Below are 24,084 nucleotides of genomic sequence, written 5' to 3'. Positions count from 1 at the left end.
CACTACTTATATTACGTGAATTGAAAATACTATTTCTTTTGTTTTTTACAGTGCAAATATTTGTAATAAAAAATAAGTATAAAGTGAGCACTGTATATTTTGTATTCTGTGTTATAATTGAAAATCAATATATTTGAAAATGTAGAAAACATCCAAAATATTTAAATAAATTGTATTCTATTAACAGTTCAATTAATCATGCAATTAATCATGATTAATTTTTAATCGCTTGACAACCCTACTTAAAATTGTATGTTGATATAAACAATAGTACTGAAAAGCATACGGTGTGTTCTTTGTATGTACAACTACTCTGCTATTCAGTGAGTGAAGAAACATGAATGTGATATATGCTTGGGGCATTAGCCCTTAGCAATTTTGAAGATCCTAATACTATACGTTTTAGTTGACTTGCAAGCATATCCACACAAATAAAAAGCTATGTGGAATACAGACTACTGCGTTATCACTGTTGGTCATACTGTATACTCCCTATGATGACAATTGTTGAAGCTACCTGTAAGTCATTTAGTTCTGTATCTGCTAAAGATTTATCCACAAAAATGAAACAAAGACTTGGTCTAAAACAAAACTGTAATTTACAGATGCAATATTACTATTACTGCTAATAAAAATGTATTAAGCACCATAAACGTATGGTGCTTTACACACATATTAAAGAAACAGCCCCTAACCCATCCTGAGGGATTTACAGTATAAAGAGAGTTGAAAAATGAAGGATTATGGGAAAAATAGAAATCTGTCAAAGGGAATGGAAGAGAGGAACGGGAACTTACAACTAAGATTTGGTGTTCTACCATTTACATATAGTATTTTATAACAAAATGGCTTCTTCCCCTCTTTATTTCTTGAATTGCATACTGCCAAGTTGGTATTGGGGGAAGCCTATGTCATCACGCTAGAGTCCCTAACTTAATATCCTGGTCTCTGCATATTCCAAATATTGCTTTTCTATACCTTTTACAGTAGCAAAGGCTTTATACAGTGGTCCCCGTGAAAGTATTTACAGTTTCGCCTCTTGCCTAGTTTATGGTACCATGGTATTTACACCATTCCTTACACTTAGAAAAGAGTAAGCTAATTACTTACAAATATTAAGTATAACTATTTTAATGGAAACCACTGTAGTTAGACTTAGAATTCACCATGTAGTGCAGGTGAATTTTATCAAACACTAAACGCTAGTAAAAACAAAAACAAAAAGACACAAAATCACTCCGTTCTAGAAGGACATGTAGAATTTTAAGGGCACTGGATTATAGAATTGCAACTTTAATAATAAATCCAGTTTTCACTATGCTATTAACATTGGCAAAAGTTCTCATTTCAGGCAGTGACTTCCCATGTGTTGTTTCAGCCTATAAGTATTTTCTGAAAGTCTAAGCAAAATTCTTTTTTATGTTTGCCATATATACACACACACCGTTTCCCCTTTTAAAATATGTTTATATATATAGCAAGACACATATATACATATTATGAACACAAGCATACATAGTATAATTAAGAAATGAAAATTACATTTAGCGATGTTAAGATTGCATCAGGACACACCTTATCCATCCGAAACATTACGAGCACAGAAATAAGACTTCCACAATGCCCACAATACCACTGATTAATGCACTCCAATACTCCATAATGTTTTCTTCCATCTATAACAGACACCAAAAAGCAATACTTATCTCAGCTTCATCAAACTTGCAATCAAGCATAAAACGTTAAGAGTAACCTCGTATGCTTTTATATGAATTATAGTAACAGATCAGCACATTAGATTGTCACACATTCTGTTTTAACATTACAGAGATCACTGTTAAGATTTTTTCCTTTATGTTTAATAAAAAATAGAAAAAGCAAAACTTAATGGAAGCGTTCAGTTCGAGCTAAGTTCATAAAACCATTAGAGCTCTACCTGTACCAGATGAGATACATCAGCCCAATTGGGCAATTCTGTTTTGTGGGCTGAAGTTAGGCAAGGAGAGTTTGGTTTTGGAGACAGACTTTTAATAATACACATTTTTACAATGCTTAAGAACTCAGAAAAACAAACAATGAGGATGTTCAACAAGGTAGCAATGGCAGATGGAAGTGATGGCATCAGGGGACAGAGCAGAGTGTGTTCAAGGATATGGGACACTTCACCCTTGATGCAGTATGCAATGTACAGAGGGCTACATGCGGCGAGGAGGTGAGATGTGCTCTGAATAAATAAAGAGACTATAACACTCAGGAAGAGCCATAAGCAGATGGTATTGGGCCAGCATGACTGTCTAAATTGCAATCCAAGGTTAACTGTACTGGATATATAAATAATAGTGAATGATTTACCTATTATATATTATAGATAATAAGTCTTGCCAGCCAGTAGTTCTGGCTGAGAAAAAATAAGGCAGCCACCTATGGTCAGAAAATAACAAACCCTTGAAAATACTTTTCCTAACAATGGTGAGGTGGAAAGGTGACAATACACTGAAAAATTCTGATGGAAACAAGAATATCATTATATGCTCACTACAACCCAAAGTCTAAATAAGGAAACGTACAGTCAATGTGAACTATATGAAGCTGTTTAGTGTGAGGCCTTGCAAAGTTTAGCATGCTAATTAAAACTCAATACTTGACTTCACAAGCTCTGTATGGAGTAGCTAGAAGAGAGTCTTTGGATCTGGAAATGGAGGCGGGGATGACAATGTATAACTGGCAGGAGCAACATAAGTCTTGATTTATAAGCCTGCTCAATCAATAGACTGCAAATTTAAGATTAGGTCTGGCTAGCTAAATTGTTACTCTCTATTCATCATGTTTTATCCTACTTAACTTTTATTTACTTTTGATTTTCTCTGTATTTTCTGAATCAAATATATCTTGCTTTAAGTTAAATTGAAATTTGTGGTCCTTAGATTTGGGAACTTTTTCTCTCTCCCTCTCTCTTTAGAGAACTCCAAAGGAAATAAAAACCTCTCCTTCCCTTCCCCCTCAAGTTACCATTTAAGGAGGAGAAAGTGTGTGTGTGTGTATATATCTCCTTCCTCTGCTGTTCTAGAATTGACATTCTGAAAAATCCCAGCTGATTTTCACAGTTTTTCAAAGAGAATAATAGTTCAGCCAAAGTCTCTCTCACAGACTGACTCTTTTATGGACACAGACTCTGCTGTATCATGCTACTACATGCTTCCCCCTCCCCCCAAATCTTAGGCTTTGGACAAACTAGGGAATATATTTTTGTCTTTAGTACATTTTTCCTTAAAATAACTCTCCCACAAGCATGCCACTGCCATCTCCTTGCTTCCAGATTTTTGTAGAGAGCAGAGGTGGTCCTGCAATGCTTTGCTTTTTTGGTAACTTTATGCACATTATTGTCTTTGAGCACTACAATTCCATCTGTTCTGCACAGGAATTTCTAGCCCTACCGAGTAAATTCCATTGAATAATACTGAGTCCTGGTGAAGACAACATCCTCTTCATGCAGGATAAATGGAATGTTACAGCTCCACAATGGTATGTCTGCTAATTTTAGGAGTACCTATCTATTAGGTGATAGGCACTCTATAACTCAAATAAACCTGTATGAATCTTAACATTTGAGTTATTAAATTATAATATTATATTAAATTATTAAATATGTAACATTGTTAAAACAAAGCCATTTGTCTTGGATAAAATACAGACCAGGATTTTCAAAAGTAATAAGTGGTTTTGGGTACCCAACTGAGAGCAGGCCTAATTATGAAACTTGCCAAACAGTCAGCCTCTGAGAATCAAACTGTTTTAAAGTATCACAAGATTGAGCACCCAAAAACTGAGGCACCCAAAATCACTAGTCCCTTTTGAAATTCTTGGCAATAGGCTCCAATCCTGCTAACATTTACACAGGTTTTTAAATAAAGCCAATTGGCCTATTCAGAACAGTAAAGTTAAACACCTCCTGAATGATTTCAAGGATTGAGGCTATAATTCATTTATAAAGCATCCCTGAACTAAGGTGTTCCCATATTACATGCCTAAAAAGGTCATTAACACAGAATTACACTTGCCCAGTGGTAGCTTATGCCATTCCAGAATGTGGAGCATGGCTAAACTTACACACCTGAAAACCAGGATGCAAAGTTAAGGTACATAACACCCCTATATCTCAACCTTTGCTCTGCCCTCTTTGAGAGATGCTCCAGCATGCCAACATCACAAATCTAGGACTCTACCCTGACAGATACTACAAAAACACAGTAGGAACGGAGCACATGCTCACCAATCATTATCAGATTTCTGCCAAAGACAGGGCTCAAACTCAGAGTGACAGGCACAGCTCATGTTCAACTAGGGTTGCCAACCCTCCCGGTTGTGCCATGAGTCTCCCGGAATCGGGCTCTATTTCCCAGAGGCTACTGAAGCCAAATCAGGAGTTTTAGGCTGCTAAAAGTCTGGCGGCACAGCAGGGCTAAGGCAGGCTCCCTGCCTGCCCTGGCCCAATTTCGCTCCTGGAAGCAGACAGCACATCCCTGCAGCCCCTGGGGGGCAGGGGTCTCTGCACGCTGCCCGCGCACTGAGCGCCAACTCCACAGCTCCCATTGGCTGCAGGGATGTGCTGGCCACTTCCAGGAGCAACGCCAGGGCAGGCAGGGAGCCTGCCTTAGCCCCACTGCACCGCCACCTGGGAGCCACCTGAGGTAAGAACCGGCTGGCCGTAGCCCGCACCCCTCATCCCCTCCCACACCCCAGCCCCCTGCCCCAGACTTGAGCCCCTTCCTGCACTCAAACTCCCTCCCAAAACTTGCACCCCTCCCGCTCCCCAACCTCCTAGCCTAGCCTAGAGAAAGTGAGTGAAGGTGGGGGAGAGTGAGCGACAGAGGGAAGGGGGATGGAGTGAGCGGGGAAGGCTTTGAAGAAGGGGCGGGGCAAGAGTGTTAGGGTTGTCAACTGTCTAATCACACAAACCCAAGGTTCAACAGTCACAGCAGTGTCCCCTTGAGACAGCAAATCACTGAGAGAACAGGCTGCCTGGAATCCCTCTTGCTTCCAAAGAGCCCTAATCCTGCTGCACATGAACATTTTATTCTCTCTGGCTGCAGCTACTGACAGTAAGTTCCTAACTTACCCTGTAGTAACTTCTCCAAACTAAACCTGACAAAGGGGCAGTAGGTGCAATTCACTACCTCAGATAAATCCTTAACAACTGAGATCAGTTTGGGGTGGATCAGAGTTGTATTCTCAGCTCCAGATGTGGACTAGAAAAATTAGTCAATTTTGTAAAATGCATTTTTTAATAGGTTTGTATCTTCGGAACCCCTTGCTCAAATGACCCCAAATTCATACCATGAAAACTACCCAGAACCCTCATAAGGTACAACAATTTCAAGACAATCTGAGTAAACATGCAGATTATAGAGCACTTAAGAGTTCAACTTCAAATAAAAAGCAATGTTCAACCTTAACTACAGTGGATCTGGTGCTCCGCTATAATACACTGGGAACTAGGAGAGGGAATATTTGATTTTCATGTTTTTTTTTAAATTTATGAAGTTATTTTTATCTAGAATTTCTAGTGTCTACTGTTTTTTCTAGGTCTACTATGTAGACTGTAAACTCTTCAGGGCAGATGGTCTTTGATTTGGGTCTGTTACAGCACCAAGCACTTTCAGCTAAACAAACTGCTAGACTAATCATTAAACTTCCAGGAGGCAAAAAATGCCTTCACAGATCTAGAGTAGCTAAGAATCTGTTCCATTTCCTCTCACCACAGACAAAGTCACTGCAATCCATGCTTCTGTCACCTCCAGGCTACTGTAATATTCATTATCTATGGTTTAGCCAAAAGACCACCGAAAAATTAAGGTTGGTACAGCATGCAGCAGCCTACCTGCTAAACAGGGAAGACAAGATCATCACATCTCTCTGTTGCTTTGTACTCTGAAATGTTTGTCAGTAATTCTAGGGCATATTCAAGGTCCTCATTTACAAAGCCTTGAACAGAATGGAACCAATATATCTCCAGCATTTGATAGTCAATCTTCAGAACCTCTGGGGAAGTTGAAATTGGTGGAGGTCACTCGGGTTGACAGAGCTCAGGGTATACCTTGGAAAAGCCAAGACACAGCATTCTTGGTGAATGATCCAGGGCAGGGGAACTTTATACGGACACATCAGCTTGAGCTTGACACTTACCACCTTCAAAGAATGAGTTCTGATCACTTAAGTAAAAGGCTTTGAGGAGGGAGAAGAGCCATATTCCACTGAGATTATTCTTTGTATAACACATATACTGAATTATCTTAACCACTACAGTACAACATTTTAGAAAACATCCTATAATATGCTCCCAATTAATATACCAGTTTTACACAGAACATTTACTGACCTCTACATATACCCATGGATGTTGATGATGATGACAACATTACAAACACACAGTCGTTAGAAAAGCACCATGCTATCTCCAAGACAAATGTTCTCTTTTCTTAAGAATCCTGCTGTCATGTGGCTCTAACCACTTGCTAACTTAAGTATTTGCTGTAATTTGAACCCAAAAACAACAAAGAGGTCTACTACATGAAGACCAAACACGGAACATGAAAACAACATGATCCAGTAGCACCAGTTACAGCATTAGAGTTAAGTAGTACTCATCCTGATCCTCAACAGGAATCAGGAGTTATTTCTGTCGTAAGAATGTACTTTTCAATTATCTATTATTATAGTACATAAAGAAATAACAGCATGAACATTATGGGGAAAAATAAGGCCATACTCCCCTAAGTATGTTAAGCCAAAAACAGCTGCTTTATTAGTCTAGTTCTTGTGAGGTGACAAAACAAAATCTAGACTGCTATAAATATTTGCGAAGAACTATGACTAGCAGATTATCCCCCACAATGAAAGCAGCATAGCTAAGGCAGAATCAGATCCAGCTGACAAAAGAAAGGCACAACACCTTTGTGACCACAGGCCCTCCAAATCATACCTAAATTAAATTCACAAAAAAATATTCACAGAGCAAAGACAGACACTATTTAGGCATGTGGCAATTCTCCAAACAGAGCCATATTTCTTGGAGTTTAATGTACCCACCCTACGTACACGCCCAGATCATTTATCATTTGAAAGCTTATTTTATGTACATTTAAATGAAGTATGATGTGGAGATGTAAGGCTGTAGGCAAGGTGAAACAACAGTACCAAAATGAGAAAGTGTCATTTTTTGTAGTTTCCAGAAACACTACAGTTTTTACTGTTTAAATTTCTACAACTTAATGTGGTGCTTGTTGATTATAGCTACCAACAACAATATATTAAAAAGATTTTTATTGTTTTGCATAAGGAAATATTTTTTTCAGAAATGATGAAGCAGTTTAGCATAAGGCAAAAAGGTGACTATCAACATTTTGCAATATACTAAAATGAAATGTTTTCACATCACATTCTTAATCGTCAAAGTATCTCATAATAAGACTGCGACTTTGTCACAGAGGTCACGGAAGTCATGGATTCCGTGACCTCTGTGACTTCTGCAGCAGCCGGTGCGCCCGGCACAGGGGCAGCTCAGGCAGCCCCTGCGCCAGGCACACCTGCTGCTGCTGGGGCAGTCTCAGGCCACCGCATCCCTACACCACAGAGGAGTTTGGGTGTGGGAGGGGGCAGGGGGTTGGGGGCACCGGACAGGGTGAGGCAGGCTCTAGCAACGTTTACCTGGGGGTCTCCCCGGAAGCGGTGACATCCCCCTTGCTCAGCTGCTAGGCAGAAGCTTGGCCAGGCAGCTCCATGGGCTGCCTCCGCCCAGAGCACAGGCTTCACAGCTCCCATTGGCCACGGTTCCTGGCCAATGGGAGCTATGGGGGTGGTGCCTACAAGAGGAGGCAGCCCACAGAGCTGCCTAGCCATCCCTCCACTCAGCAGCTGAGCAAGGGATGTAGGGAAAAATCCAGCCAACAAGGGTATGTCGCTGCTAACAGGGAGATCCCCAGGTAAGTGCCACCCAGAGACCATCTCACTCCATCCCATGCCCCAATCCCCTACCACACCCGAACTCTGCTGCTGCTGGGCCGGGGGTGGGGTGGGGGGGAAGGTGCAGAGACAGGTAGGGAGCATACCAGGCCCGCTAACCCCTCCCCACCCAGCACCAGGGAGGTCCCGCCCCCCCCCCAATTGGCCAGGGCAGGCACCCTACCCCAGCCCCCCCGGCAGCCCCTCCCCCAAGCAACTGGGCCACCTTCCGCCACTACCTGGGGGGGCCCCCTGGCAGCCCCCACAAGTTTTATTCACTGGTATTTGTAGTAAAAATGATGGACAGGTCACAGGCCGTGAATTTTTGTTGATTGCCTATGACCTGTGCATGACTTTTACTGAAAATACCTGTGACTAAAATATAGTCTTACTCAAAAGTGATAATAGTTTTCTATATTTTCAACTGAAATTTGCTGACTAGATCAGTCTCAAACTGAAGATTGTGCACCAGTAAACAGTAGATTGTCTATACTTTGTAGTGCACAGTGAGGAGATAGGAGTATACATGAATTCCTAATATAATGCTTCTCCATTTGTAAGCTTTTGTACATACAATGTAGCATCTGGTCTGCCTGCTGGAAGGTTTTAATTTGTAAATACCTATGCATGCAGTATTAGCCTTTAAAACATTTGATAAACTCATTTTTTAATTCAGTGACATTTATGCACAGGTCAGTATTAGCGTTAGAGATGACAATACACACCTTCACATTAGGAAAACGCAAAAGCTATGACAAAAAAGAGTGGCCTACAAAAAAAGTAATGAAGAAAAAGTCCACAATCAAGTCCTTGCCTCTGCATCAAAGAGGAAGATGTTACAACTTTTACAAACCATGTCATCAATAATATGATAAACTCATTTGGCCCCGAATCACATCTGGAGGTCCTTCTCAACCTATCTACTGGACTACATATAGCATCAGATGTACAAGAGTTTCCACTGAAAATTGCAGATTTTGGTAAAGAACAAATGGAAAGATTTGTCAGATGTGCTCTTCATTCTGATGGGACGCGTAGCTTCTTCAGCCCAGGCAAGAAATCTGTCATCAAAACATTTGCTGACATGGCCAAAACCACCAAATTTAACTCTGGCAAGGGAGCAACAGTCATAGCAGCTATCAGTCCAGAAATTGTTTTCCACAGAGCCCTGTACTTAGAAAGATGTTGACATGACATTTCAATGGCAACTGTTCTTAGTCACCCAAGTGGAGCTGTGCCTATGTCCCTCTTCCAGGCTGATGAAAGACTGAATTAGGGTATCAGCTGGAAGGTCAGTCTGAAAGAATCTTTGAGCTAAGTGCATGGAACAAAGAAAGCACAGTGTACACCACAGATGCTGTGGTTGTCATACAAATGATGTCTGGAGACAAATTCCTCACCTTTGATGAATCGGCTACCGAGTACTTGAGGCAGGTCCTAGAAGGATCTGATGCAAAGCTAATTCTGTAATTGAAGTCTTTGACAGAAATGACAACAGTAACTGAATCCTGCAGAAAAAGTACCAGACTGGATCTAAGTCTAGATGCAAGAAATACCAGCTGATTGGTGGAAGGCCTGCGTCTCCATGGAAATAGTTTTTAAATGTGGCATCCAACAAGCAGGCACTTCTAAAATTCTTCTTTGAATATGTGGTTCAAAATGCACCTAAGAGTGTAGGAGCACATCCAACACAAACACTCCTTGCTGTAGGCTTTTCCAATGGTGAAGTAGCAAAGTCCATCACTAGTAGGAAATTTGGAAGAAGCCCAAGACTTGTACAGTACTCAAAAGTAAGCAGACAAGGATGCTTCTGCATACTGTATGTGCCAATATGGCATTTGGGTCCCTTAGTGTCAAAGGCACTATAATAATTAGGTCACCTGACACAGATGTTTGGGTCCTTGCTATTCATTACTTTCCAAAAATGGAACATGTGGAATGAAACAGGCACCTTTACCAACACAACTGACAAGTGCCGCTACATACCTGAGCATACAATTTGTGAGTACTCACTCCTGCCTTCTGCAACTTATTTCCTGCTGTACAAGCATTAACATTATGTGACTTTGTGCCATCCTTATTTGGTATTGGAAAAAAGATTTGTTCAATGTTGTGAAAACAAAGGGAATTTACTGCTTCAGAGATCTTGCCAAATTGGGAGACACTGACAGACAAGCCGAATTTTCTGCAGCAAGTAAGTTGGTAGCAGTGCTATATGATCAGAGGAAGAAAGAAGAGACACCCACAGAAACCTGAATTGCTTGGCCCTCAATCTAGTCATCAAAAAGCACAAGTCACTAGCCAGACTCCCACCATGTGAGGACAGTTTTGAAGAGCATGTCAAAAGAGCATCTTGGCAAACAAAGATTAGGATATCTTAGCACATAGGTACACCAGATATTGGATCACCATTGCAACATGGATGGAAAAACGTGATGATGAACTAGTTCCTGTATTTTTCTAGGGCCCATTGGCATCTGAGCTTGTACAAGACCTCATCTGTGCCTGTGCCAGTAGGGATCATTGCACAACCATGTCTGTAGTCAGAACAATCTTCCCTGCATAAAGCTGTACACATGCCAAAAGCAATGAACACTGTGGTAACCCACTCACTCTCGACAGAGATCATAATGATGAACAACATGATGATAATGATGTTGACTAGAAATGTAACCAGCACTATTATAGTTCAATGATACCTATAGAAAGTTATATTTTGATTTACCCGTTAGATTGTTGATGTGAGACACTGAGATCACAAAGAAATCCAATTTTAGGTCTTGAAATAACAGTTTAATGACTAAGAAAAACAAATGCAAATATCCACTAATGCCTCATCTTAAAATATCATTTGAAAGCTTATTATGTCTATGTGTGTGCGCGCGCGTAGGTATGTGTGTAGCATCCATTAAGTTGACCAAATTGGTGGTATTTACTGCTCGCCTAAGTGGTTATAACAAAAAAAACCACCGTCTGATATACAATGCAGTGCACACCATGAACAGTGTCTTCATATTGGATTATGCCTTCCACATTATACTCATCTTGCCTATTCTTAGCACTAGGTATCTTCTCATTATTGGCCATATTCTCACACTCACAGCAGCTTTGAGACACCAGATACCATTCATTTTGATTAAGGGGAGCCTCCCTCTACTCCCCAGCGAGATGAAAGTTTCAAATCAGTCGCATTAGCACATGCTTGGAGTAGATACTAGAGAAGGCTGGATTGCTTCAATAGTACACAGGCTATTAGTGATCACTAAGACACAGCAGTATCATGAAGAAAACCTTCTGCTGTCCATGTGCGCTCATAGCCTTTGCAGATTCCTAGAGCATTGGGACAACTCACAAGGTCAACATACTGCAAGTTGTGATACAGAATTTTTTATGTGCACTGTTGACAAGTTCAGTATTTGTTCTTTCCTCTCCCCACATGCTACCACCAACTGGTGAAATGAAATGGGGAAAAATACAGTGACTGAACTCTACTTATGTCCCACTTGCCATACTTGAAACTCCATGATAGTTTTTATAGATTTTAAGGTCAGAAGGAACCATTATATCATCCAATCTGACCTCCTACATAACGTAAGCCAGAGAATTTCATCTAGCTACCTCTACTGAGCCCAATAACTTGTGTTTGACTAAAAGATACATAAAGATATCTTGATCTGAAGACATCAAGAGATGGAAAATCTACCAGCTCCCTTGGTAGTTTGTTCCAATGTTTAATCACCCTCACTTTTACACATTTGTTCTTTATTTCTAATTTAAATTTGTCTGGCTTCAGCTTCTCATGAGTTCTTGTTATACCTTTCTCTGCGACATTATAGAGTCTTCTGCTACCCGGTATTTTTTCCCTGTGGGGTCAATGCTACACTATAATTAAGTCTCCTCTCAATCTTCTTTTTAATAAGATAAAAAGATTGAGCTTTTTAATTCTCTCACTGCAATGTATTTCCTCCAGCCCCTGCATCGATCTTTTCCATACCCTATCTAATTTTTCAAATGATTTTTAACATGTGGGCACCAGAATTGCATGCAATCGTCAAGTCTCAGTTTCACAAACGCCTTACATGGGTAAAATCAACTCCCCTATTTGTACATCCAAGAATCACATTTTTGTTGCTGTTTGGTTAGTTTGTTTTGTTTTATTTAATTTTTGCCACACTGGGCAATTTATAACACTGGGACCTCATGTTGAGTTATGATGAAATCACTGTTTTTCAGGATACAATCCTCCATTCTGTTGGCACGGCATGCATTCTTTGTCCTGAGATGTATGATCTTACATGTGGCTATATTAAAAAGCATTTTATTTGAATGGGCACAGCTTATGAAGCGATCAAGATCATTCTGTGTGAGTGCTCTGTCATTATTTACAACTCCACCAGTCTTTGTGTCATCCACAAATTTTAATCAGCAGTGATTTTATATTTACTTCCAGATCATTAATAAAATGTTCAATAGTGATAAGCCTAAAACTGATCCCTCTGGACCACACTAAAAACACCCCATTTCAGTGAGGATTCCTCACTGACAACCACTTATAGAGAGCTATCAATTATCTAGTCAGTTCTTGACCCTTTAAATGCATGTTTTATTGATATTGTATAATGCTAATTTTTTAATCAGAATGTCATGAAGTACTAAGTGAAATGCCCTACCAAAGTATATTACATCTAGAGCAGTTACCATTCTAAAACAAGCTTGTAACCCTGTCAAACAATTACACCAGCTTTGCTTGACAAGACTATTTTCACCACTTCTGTGTTTTCTCTTCCACTGGAAAATTTCTCTTTCCTCTCCACTCCTCCAGCAGCTACTTCCCCTCAGACCTCATCTCTTTCTTTCCTTGGTGGCTCCTGTTCCATCTGCTCCTGCCCTGGGTGACTCACTTTCTGTTCCCCTCCCTTCATGACAGTGGGCCATATATGAGATATGCTGCTACATAGTAATTTTGTTCCCTTAGCAAAGTAATTCTCCAGCTCACTGAAGTTGACTTCTACTTCCTTAAAGCCACCTTCTCTGAGCAGATGTTTTGCGATGAGGTTGACTTAGACAAAGGCCCACAGTGCTATGAACTTTAAAATTTTTCAGTAAACTGGGATTTTATATAATTTTTTTAGCAATCATACTATCCAGTCAAGATATAGTAGAAGAATGTGTGCAAGCAGGCTAACAAATTCTAATTAAACCATATAAGAACAGACTGAACCCCACTAATCAGATGCTAAATTATCAAAATAAAGTAGTAGATAGAGGTGCATCTCCAGTGCTAATAAGAAGATGATTCAAGTAAATTAAACCTTCACTAATATAGTATGTGAAAACCAAAGTTCAATAACCTACCAAGGTGAGACTGCAATGGGTAAATCTGAGGGATAAGAAAAAAGAAGAGCCAAATCTTTCAAATATCTTAGGGTAAACAGTAAGACAATAATACAAATAAGGAAGTAATAGTACAATCCCAAGACTACTGTCAACTGCATGAGAGCAGCACAACAAACATTTTAAAGTAGCATCCAAAGAAAATCCTGCCTCTCTCGAGAAGTCAAGTACAATGGACATACATGTCAGAATAAAGTAGGAACACCTGATGCAACAGAAACAGCTGCTAATAACTTGCACCTTCTTATACCTAGTTTCCAGCTCCATGGAACATATGTTGCACCAACTCAGACTCTCTTACACATTGAATATTAGATATAAATACTTCCAAGGTAGTCACAAAATGTTATAAAGCCTTAGGAGATTATGTAAGAGAATCTATAAATTAAACCAATGAACACATGTCTGAAACTGGCTCAATGTTTCTTAGTCATGTAGGTGTTATAGTGAATGATGAATCAAACACTGCTTTATGGTTAAATCAAGCACTCAGGTTTTCAAAAATGAGACAGTTGTTTTAAGGATTATGGAACTGTAAGCCAGATGACTCTGCAACAGGTATGTATGAGGCAGCAAATAAATTAGATAGGTTCCATGTAATACTTCAGACTATACAGTTTTTTCCCCAACAGTTGCCATTTTTTGTATCATCAGTTACTTTCAATGGTAAACTTTTTCATTGACACAAAGAAACCCAGCTTTTATATCTCATATATTCTCTTTCCCTACTATTATCAGAGTAAAGATGCTAATTATGTGCCAAGCACTACATTTTAATTATTTAATCAACATTTAAGCTGTTTGTAATATCGCAACATGCAACGACTCAAAACATTTTTTGTATGCGTACATGGCACAAGAATTCAGAAATAACGGCTGTCCCAAGTATATACCAGATGTGCAGATGAATATGGGATAACGTACTTTTAGAGACACCACTGTGTCAATACCCATTTTAGCATTCACCTGAGATACACCCCAACTTGTGACCCACTCCTCTTCCACAGCACCACCATCAATTGAAAAGTGTCCATTCCCACTTATAATTTATAACAATTCTGAAGTACAGTAGCTCAAGTATAAAATGTTTAACTTACTCAAACAATGTCTTCTGCAAAGCATTAGCAATTGCAAAGAATGAGAATGAGTTGGTCTAAGCTGCTTTAGAAATATATGTTTCTTAAAATGTTTCTTCAAACTGCTCAAAGAGCATATTTGTCCTTAGAATCATCTTGCAAAATCTAGGATTGTGAGTAGCAAAACCCTCTATTTTTTTTTTTTTAATAAAGTGTAGTATTTAATGCTGGCAAAGAAGAGCTTGAATGTCAATTCAAATTGTGCGCTAAATCTACATTTAAAAGATCCCAGCAAATTTGTGATGGGGAAGGAGTGCAGTGAGTTTGAAAGGATAAGAAACTGACATCTTTCTATAGTCATTTTGCTCCATTACAGCATCTTCAAAGTTTCCAGATGAGTTTTTATCTTGAGCAATACTTAAGGCAATTATTTTCCAAATCCCTGGACAGCATGTTCAAACACCCACACCTCCCCCAGACACATAAAATCATCCTCTCCAGGTACAATAATAACTTCACATACCGTTGACACATTCAAAGACATCACAGCACTTGCCGGGTGTTCCGTCTCCACGTGAGACTATTTGGGGAATGGAGCCTGCCTCACACATGGGGAAACCACATAAACCAGAGAGACACTCGCATCTGAAACCAAAGACAAGAAAGGGGAAACTCCATAAGTAAATGAAGCCACATATCAGAGGAAAACATAGCAAGGTGAAATAGCGTGCTGCAACAACAGAATTCCTGCTGTTAAGGAACTATAAAAATATTTTTAAATAACCTTTTATTAACACATTATCAGGTTTAACAAAAACTATTATTTAGATGAATCAACTCTCTGAGCTTGTGCGCTAGGGGCTTAAATGCTAGCTAGTCATGCAATCATAAGGAGGGACAGGTGGAGGGTTTTCAGATCCTGTGCTACACCCATAACTTTTCCAAGCAATATACATACAGGTACAGGTTCAGAAAGCAGCAGACACAGAATAATTTTAAGATTGTCTAACGTGGGTTTACCTCAAAAGGTGTTTGAGAATAATGTAGATTGGTAAAAACCTAACAGCAGCACCCACCCTTACTCAATATATGGAACACTGTAGTCCCTCACCATTCACTCTCCAGGTATATCTTAACTGGGTTATATGGGGAGAAAGGAAGAGAAATCATGCTTGATATCTACTGCCTTGGCATCTTGGGTAGTTATTTATACCTGTGCAAACTAAGTACAAAACAGTACCATTCTGACTTGGTAGTGGTTTATTCGCATTTTGCAGAGGTGCAAATGATTACACGAGGAGCGAAGGCAGTGGAAAAACTGGACTCTCAGCGTATGAAATGTTTTGTTTAGTTTTGGATAGTGGATCACTACCATAGGCACAGTCTTTTTCACAAAGCATAGGGTGATTTTTAGAGAAAAGTTTAGAGATGGAAAGCATAAAATCCTGATAAGTAGTAGTCTGAGATGGTTTCTACCTAATTTCCCTGCTTAAAAAAAACTCAGAAACGGGAGTTCCATTTATTTGTGATGCATGGAATGTAAAGACATTATTAATATTGTTTATACAGTGATATCAACACACACTGAGCTGTGCAAAAGATCATGTGTGCCAGACATTTAGCAGCTTGTGCCCAGAAGAGCTTACATATTAAGGTGTGAGCAGTCAGAATACAATAAAATACAAGACAACATGAACACACAGAGGATAGTGGTTATTACAGTTGCGAAGCTTCATAGAAAAGATATTTCTTCAAAAGATATTTCTTTTTCTGAGTGTGTAGGTACAAGTTTTATGAAAGATGTATAGATTAATTTACCACCTCATGGATGAACATGAATTTCAAAGCAGAGGAAACAGGCCCTATAAATATATTTTAAAGCAATTGAGGATTGAAAATCTCCTGGTTGCCTTTATAATATATTTTAAAATAGGCATACAATGAATTCCCTGCCTCAAATCAACCCACCTATGTAGTGAGAAGACAGTACTCCCAGAGGAGTAGTGAAAAATCTGGCTCTTTCAGACTGTAAGTCTGAAAGAGGAAAGGGTGGCTGGCTCTCCCACTACCCCTTATTCCCCAGCTAAGACAAGGTGGAACAGCCAGGGAACCATTTACAGTGGACAATATAACAATGGATAAGATAAACTGGAAATATAAAGATGAGGTAAAGAGTAAGTCGTACATAAAAAGTGTATGGACAGAGTGAGCATGCTGTGCAGGGACTTGGTCCTAAAAAGTAACCAAGCCAATCCCAAAACATGTGATGCAACATAACGTGTAAGTTATATAAAGGAAGAGGTTTGCTGTGTAACTCTGGATGTATCAACGAGGAGCCCTTGTGGCACCTTAGAGACTAACAAATTTATTTGGGCATAAGCTTTCGTGGGCTAAAACCCACTTCATGAGATGCATGGAGTGAAAAATACAGTAAACAGTATAAATATTACAGCTTACTCTACTGCTTACTGTATTATAATACTGTAATTATTTACTCACTTGCTTACTGAATTTTTCACTCCATGCATATGATGAAGTGGGTTTTAGCCCATGAAAGCTTATGCCCAAATAAATTTGTTAGTCTCTAAGATGCCACAAGGACTCCTCGTTGTTTTTACTGATACAAACTAACATGGCTACCACTCTGAAATGTGGATTTATCGTATGTCCTATACCCACCCCCTAATGCTAGCAAACAACCCAAGTGACAAGAGTGGAGTCAAACCAAGGTCTCAGGGAGCCAAGTAGAAGAGGTTTCAGTGGAATCCCAACAGCCTGTTCATTAACTTGGCTAGTTTAAATTAGAAACAATTACAACTTTTTTTTTGCCATGCTTTGTATTTTCCCCCCACCTGCTTCAATCTTTCTATTCCTTGAAGAAGTCTCCTCTTCTTGCCCCCACATGGTGTCATTCAGCTTTTCCTTGCCATTTTTGACCTTCTCAACTTCCCATATACAGTCTTATGGGAAAACTATATTTCAGAACTAAAGATTAAAATATTGTGCAAGGACATCACACAGGTATACAAAATATTATATAGTTATATCTCAGGTTTCCATTTCCTTTCCTTTTTCATGAGGAATAATTTATTATTTCCTACATGAAGTCCTTCTTATCAAGTACTATGAAATCTAATCTTCACCCAAATGGATTCAAGAACATCTGGACAAACACCTGTCAATGATGGTCTAGATTTTCTTGGACCAACCTCAACATAAGGTGTTGGACTTGATAACTTCTCAAAGTCCCTTTCAGCCCTAACTTTGTATGATTCTACTATTCTATATTTGAAGCCTATCAGGTCCCTCCTCAGTCTTCTTTTCTCAGTACTAAATAGTGCCAGTTGTTTTAACCTTTCCTCAGAGGTCAGGTTTTCTAATTTTTTTTAAATTATTTTTGTAGCTCTTCACTGGACTCTTTCCAAGTTGTTCAATTCTTTCTTGAAGCAAGGCCTGCAGAACCGGCCACAGTACTCCACCAGAGACATCACCGGTGCCAAGTAGAGCAGGACAATTACCTCCTGTGTCTTACATACAACACTCGAGGTAGTACATCCCAAAATGAATTTAGCTTTTTCACAACTGCATCATGTTGTTGATTCATATTCAGTTTGTGATCCCTATAACTGCCAGATCCTTTTCAGCAGTACTACTGCCTAAGGCTCCCATTTTGTAGTTGTGTATTTAATTTTCCTTTCTAAGTGTAGTACTTTGTACTTGTCTTTACTGAATTTCATTTTGTTCATTTCAGACCAGTTCTCCAATTCATCAAGGTTGTTTTGAATTCTAATCCCAATGTCCAAAGTGCTTGCAACCCCTCCCAGCTTGATATCTTCTGAAAAGTTTATATAGAGAGTTGTGGTAGATATGCAAGCATCATTCTGGGACGTATTAACAGAAATGCTGTAAGCAAGAAATGAGAAATTCTTCCACTCTACTCCATGCTGATTAGGCATTGTGTCCAGTTCAGGGCGCCACATTTCATAAAAGATGTGGAAAAACTGGAGAAAGTCTAGAGAGGAGCAAAAGGTGATTAAAGGTCTAGAAAACATGTCCTATGACTTTGAGGGAAGACTGAAAAAATTGGGTATGTTTAGTCAGCAGAAGAGAAGACAGAGGGGACCTGATAATAGTTCTCAAGTACATAAAAGGTTGTTACAAGGAGGAGGGAGAAAAATTGTTCTCCTTAACCTCTGAGAATAGGACAAGAAGCAATAGCTTAAATTGCAGCAAGGGCGGTTTAGGTTGGACATAAGAAAAAATTTCTTAACTGGCTGGGTGATTAAGCACTGGAATAAATTGCTCAGGGAAGTTGTGGAATCTCCATCATTGGAGATTTTGAAGAGCAGGTCAGACAAACACCTGTCAGGGATGGTCTAGATAATACTTAGTCCTGCCAAGAGTGCAGAGGATTGGACTAGATGACCTCTTGAGATCCCTTCCAGTCTTACGATTCTATAGTTTGTCCCAGGATATTAGAGAGACAAGGTGGGTGGGATAATATCTTTAAAAAAAAATCTCGAGAACTTGTCTCTCATCAACAGGATTTGGTTCAATAAAATATAATACCTCACTCAGCTTGTCACACAAATTTATCAGCCTACTCACCACTTCATTATCCAATTCACTAGTGAAAATATTGAGTAGTACTGGACCAAGGACAGACCCCTGTGCGACCCCACTAGATATATCCTCCTAGTTTGACGGCCAACCTTTGATAACTATTCTGAGTATGGTCTTTCAACCAGAAGTGCACCCATCTTATAGTAATTTCATATAGACCACATTTCTCTAATTTGCTTATGAAAACGGAACTTGGAAGCCTTACTTAAATCAAGACATATCTACAGCTTCCCCCCAATCCACTAGGCCACTAACCCTGTCAAAGAAGGAAATTAGGTGGAAATAAATAAAATATGTTGTATCAAGAAGCCCTAATCAAATTTGAGAGAGTTAAAAAAAAAGCTACTGTAATTATGTACAGATTCAAGGGGAACATCTAACTTTTGAGGTCCTCTCAAGCTTTATAAATATGTCAATGTCATGTACTTCATTAAATATCTTTTACTTTCAGTCTTTACCATGGAGCGAACTCTGGTATTTATATTTTTCCAAACATAAATATTTTACATTTTGGTTGTGCAGAAATGCTTTTGAGGTAATTATTTTGATTTCAGTTTACCTAGATGATTCTGAGAATATTTTCTTCTCTTGGAATAGGTCATACAAAGTTGAGAAAGTAGGAAAGCTTGTCTTCCTCCTCCAATATAAATAGGAATAAAACCAGGCGACAGAGCATGAAATCTACCCATTCTAAAAACCTGAAGAACATTACTGGACCAGATTTTCAATGGTAGTTAGGCATAGTATCATAAAATAAATTCCCCCAATCCAAATCAATGCAAACTTTAAACTATGCAGATATTCAAAATATGGTTACAAGTACTGTTTGACTCCACAGGGCTCCTTTAGCTTGGCTACTCCTCCCTGGGACTTGAATAAGACTATGGGCTTTGCAGGACTACTTGGTGTTGGCTCCTTGACTGGGGAAAAGAAAGTAGGGATGGTATCTCCCAAATATCACACTACTTGTGGCAGAAAAATGAGACATCACTCAAAATACGTTGTGCAGATCTGTCACACTCTTCTCTCTTATATGAAAAATTAAACAGATAATGTTGACATCTAAATCATCATCATTGGGCAACTGAGATATCCTGCACTGGGATTAGTGGGCCAGTTCACACCTTTCACTGCTAAAATTCCAGGCTCCCATCTACTTTGACTGCACTTGGTTCACATTTTTAGAGGTTTTCTTTTCAGTCGTAAGAGCTAGAAACTTGCTTTTCTTTTCTTTTTTTTTTTTTAAATGAAAGGTGAGATTCTGTAGAACAAGACAGTACCTTGGTTCAGTGTACACAACAAGACAGTACAGGGTTCAGTGTACGGGTGTCTAGTAGCTATTTCTGAGTCCTTCTTCAGGCCAGACACTCTTCCTCTCATATTCTTTTTAAAAATAATGAATCAAGCACATTATTGTTTTCTGAGATACACTAAAATGTACTGACTAGCTTCTTATCTATATCCCTTCCAACGATACAGCTACTTTATCAGCAGGACGTTTGTCAGTGAGCAGACACTGCAGCAGCTATTAAGTAGATAAAGGAGCTGGATATTGACCCAGCACTCTATTTGTGATTCTACTTTCCTACAGATACTGGAGAAAAGACAAGGAAAATAGTTTTCCTTAATATTGCATATATTTAGGATGAAGACAAATTTCCATTGATCTATGTTAACCCTGTGAGATGTAGTATAAAACAAGAGATGCCATTTTGTGAGATAGGATCAAAGGTGAGAGAGGAAAGATTGGAATGGTAAATGAGATGAAAGCTCAAAAGCAGTGAGAGAGCTCAAAGAGTCAAGATAACAGAAGGAGGTGTGGAGATACCAGAGTTGTAAGAAGGGACAGCAAGGCAAGAGTGAAGACTAGAGCAAATGAAAATACTCAGAGCCACCAAAAATGAAGTATGAGAGAGTACCCTAGAGTAGTCTGTCGCCAGGGCTGGCTTAGGCTTGCTGGAGCCCGGAGCCAGAGCCGAAACCCACCATCCAGAGCCGAAGCCCGAGGGCTTTAGCCCTGAGTGGTAGGGCTCAGGTTACAGGCTCCCTACTGGGGCTGAAGCCCTTGGGCTTCAGCTTTGGCCTCCCCGCCCGGGGCAGTGGGGGTTGGGGTTTGGCCACCTACCTGGGGTGGCAGTGATCGGACTTTGGCTCAGGATTCAGATCCACTCCTGGGGTCGTATAGTAATTTTTGTTGTCAGAAGGGGGTTGCAGTGCAATGAAGTTTGAGAACCCCTGCCGTAGAGCAACTAGGTGAATGTAGAGAGGAATGAAAGGACTTCACAAAACAGTCAATGCAGACCCACTGGACTGTTTAAATAAAGCATTTATTATTTGGGTGTCAGCTCTGTCAAATGACAGCCATGTGATGACGGCAATGGAACAAGATCTCTCAACAGAACATCACCAATCTAGAGCTCATCCAACATTTTCAGCTGGAAAATGCTGCTCTGTTAAAACAAATTTTGAGGAAATGTGTTGAGTTTGAAAAATAATTGAAAAAAGCATGTGGCTGTTTTTGGAACAGACTGTTTACTTTTTTTAAAAAAATGCAATAAATTTCTAAACAGTCATTTTTCAGAGTAACAGCCGTGTTAGTCTGTATTCGCAAAAAGAAAAAGAGTACTTCTGGCACCTTAGAGACTAACCAATTTATTTGAGCATAAGCTTTCGTGAGCTACAGCTCACTTCATCGGATGCATACTGTGGAAAATGCAGAAGATGTTTGTTTTTATACACACAAATCATGAAAAAATGGGTGTTTATCACTACAAAAGGTTCTCTTCCCCCACCCCATTCTCCTGCTGGTAATAGCTTACGTAAAGTGATCACTCTCCTTACAAACAGTCATTGTCAAATGGGAAATTAAAGTCAAAATCAAAACATTTCCATAGATACGAACGAATTTTTTCCCCAAAAAATTGTCTTAAGGAAACATTCAAAATTCTTTATTTTCATTCCAATTCAGAACAAAAACAAAATTTTGAAATCACAGGATTTCCCGTAAAACAAAAATCTCAGTTCCTGCATAGCTCTACATACCGCCACTGGGCATCCAGCAACTAATATGTTTTCAAAACATTTAATATGAAGCCAAAGGTAGTCATTCCAAAAATACCTTTTTTAGGGGGAAAAAGTTTTAGGTATTTTTCTAAAATATATAGAGAAAAGATACTATTCAAAGAGGAGCAAGTTCCACACCCGGCGCTCAGCACAGCAAAGCATGATGGATCAGCTGCTCTAATGTATAATTATAGGATTCTGCAAAAGCAGGTGATGTTCAAAAACAGACACATCAGGACAAGGCTCTTGGAGGTGGATATGAATGTAGATGGAGTCTGCACTGTTAATGGTTTTAAAAGTCAACAGTATCAATGTACAGTCTACATGGCTTTTGATAGATAGCCATTGTAAAAGCAGGCATAAGGACACTCACTACTGCTGAAGGCAGGTGATCCCACTGGAAAATTTGAAGTCTTTCCAGTGATACAAAACTCCACCTGTAGTGTCATGAGATACTGACCTTTACGCCTATGACTAATCTAAGTCAGAGTATTCCCCACATTGGACTTGTGACAATGCAACTCATTAAGCAGATGCAGGGGACACTAATGATTTTTGGTTTTAATAGTATTATATTTTGTTAATTTCTTTCCTTCCACTTTGTTTGCATTTTTGACATGTTGTTTTACCCTCAAATTTTCACCTCAAGGGGAACGTGCAGAAGAATGAAGGGACTTTGCCTTCCCAAACCTGTGAATTGCAAAGAAAGAAACCAGCACTCCTCACATTCCGTTCTGCCTCCTGCTAGAATCGTACAAAAACACTGGCCAAGTATCCCACATCCATACAAAAACATTTCTGAGAGATCGGCAAGCGTGGAGAAAATATTCCCAGCTAATAGGGGAGATAAAGCTGCAAACATTAGATCTTCCCCAACTTGCTCCCACAGTCCTAATTTATTATTGCCTTCACTTATCTTGCTAATGAAAGAAAATCAAGTTATCCTAATAAGAATGTGTTCCCTGTAAGTTTTTTCTTTAACATATATTCTTATTCAACAAGGTCTTCAGAGAAGAGACTGTCCTTACCTGTGTCTCACAGAGCTCCAAGTATCGCTTAAATAAAATATCTAGAGAGTCACACTGGGCATTTCATTCCAGGGTGGAAAAACTGAGGCTACTTTCCACTTCAATATTAATGCTGATTCAGATCACAATTGGCAACTATGTTTGTAGTTTCTCACTATAAATTAATATGATATTAAGCACAGGGTTTACAAACATTCTCTTATTCTTTATTCAGACAACTGTCTACCATTAACTGCTTTTCCAAGCGATGTGTCTGAAGACTATTTTAGATGGAATAAAGAGAGATGTTAACTACTGGTAGTTTTTGCTGTATGTCAGGAAGGTAAAGAGATCCCCTTCATTTAGTTACTTTGCAGGCATGCACAATCAGTTAACAAATGTCAAAAGGCACTCTTAAGTACAGCTTTGAGATGCGTGCCATCTCCTCTCCTGAAATAGACTAACAGGACAGTGGGGTGGGAGGAGGTATTGTTTCATGATTTCTGTGTGTATATAAAGTCTGCTGCAGTTTCCACGGTAAACATCTGATGAAGTGAGCTGTAGCTCACGAAAGCTCATGCTCAAATAAATTGGTTAGTCTCTAAGGTGCCACAAGTACTCCTTTTCTTTTTGCGAATACAGACTAACACGGCTGTTCCTCTGGAAACTGTTTGTATTGAGTGTTCCATTTAAAGCATGGTGTAATCACTTAGGGCTAGTCTACATGGTACATTAGTCCACACCAGTAGGGTGTAAATTGTAATCTGCACCAGTCTATCATGCACTAATGGGCCTGTATAGACAAGACCTTAGAAGAAAAGGAACACTTTGTTTTCTAGGTACCTTTGGCATTTCTTGGTAAAATTCTATATTTTAAGTAATTCCTTCTTGAGAATTCCACAGAAATAAGGTCTTTTTCAAGC

General features: G+C 39.3%; 1 protein-coding gene across 7 annotated transcripts in view; it reads right to left on the bottom strand.

Annotated features, from left to right (window-relative positions):
* The window catches only part of CRIM1 (cysteine rich transmembrane BMP regulator 1), a 300,103-nt gene that overhangs the window by 143,039 nt on the left and 132,980 nt on the right, over positions 1-24,084 (bottom strand). For 6 of the 7 annotated variants that reach the window (XM_073338355.1, XM_073338356.1, XM_073338359.1 and 3 more), the window contains one exon: positions 14,992-15,113. The exons of the other annotated variant lie outside the window; for it this stretch is intronic. In XM_073338355.1, the coding sequence (XP_073194456.1) occupies positions 14,992-15,113 (122 nt within the window). The remainder of the gene's footprint in view (positions 1-14,991; positions 15,114-24,084) is intronic. 7 annotated transcript variants of the gene reach the window in all.

This window comes from Lepidochelys kempii, chromosome 3 (genome assembly GCF_965140265.1).
Source record: "Lepidochelys kempii isolate rLepKem1 chromosome 3, rLepKem1.hap2, whole genome shotgun sequence".
Classification (NCBI taxonomy): Eukaryota; Metazoa; Chordata; order Testudines; family Cheloniidae; genus Lepidochelys; species Lepidochelys kempii.
This window is presented reverse-complemented; position numbering and strand designations above follow the sequence as displayed.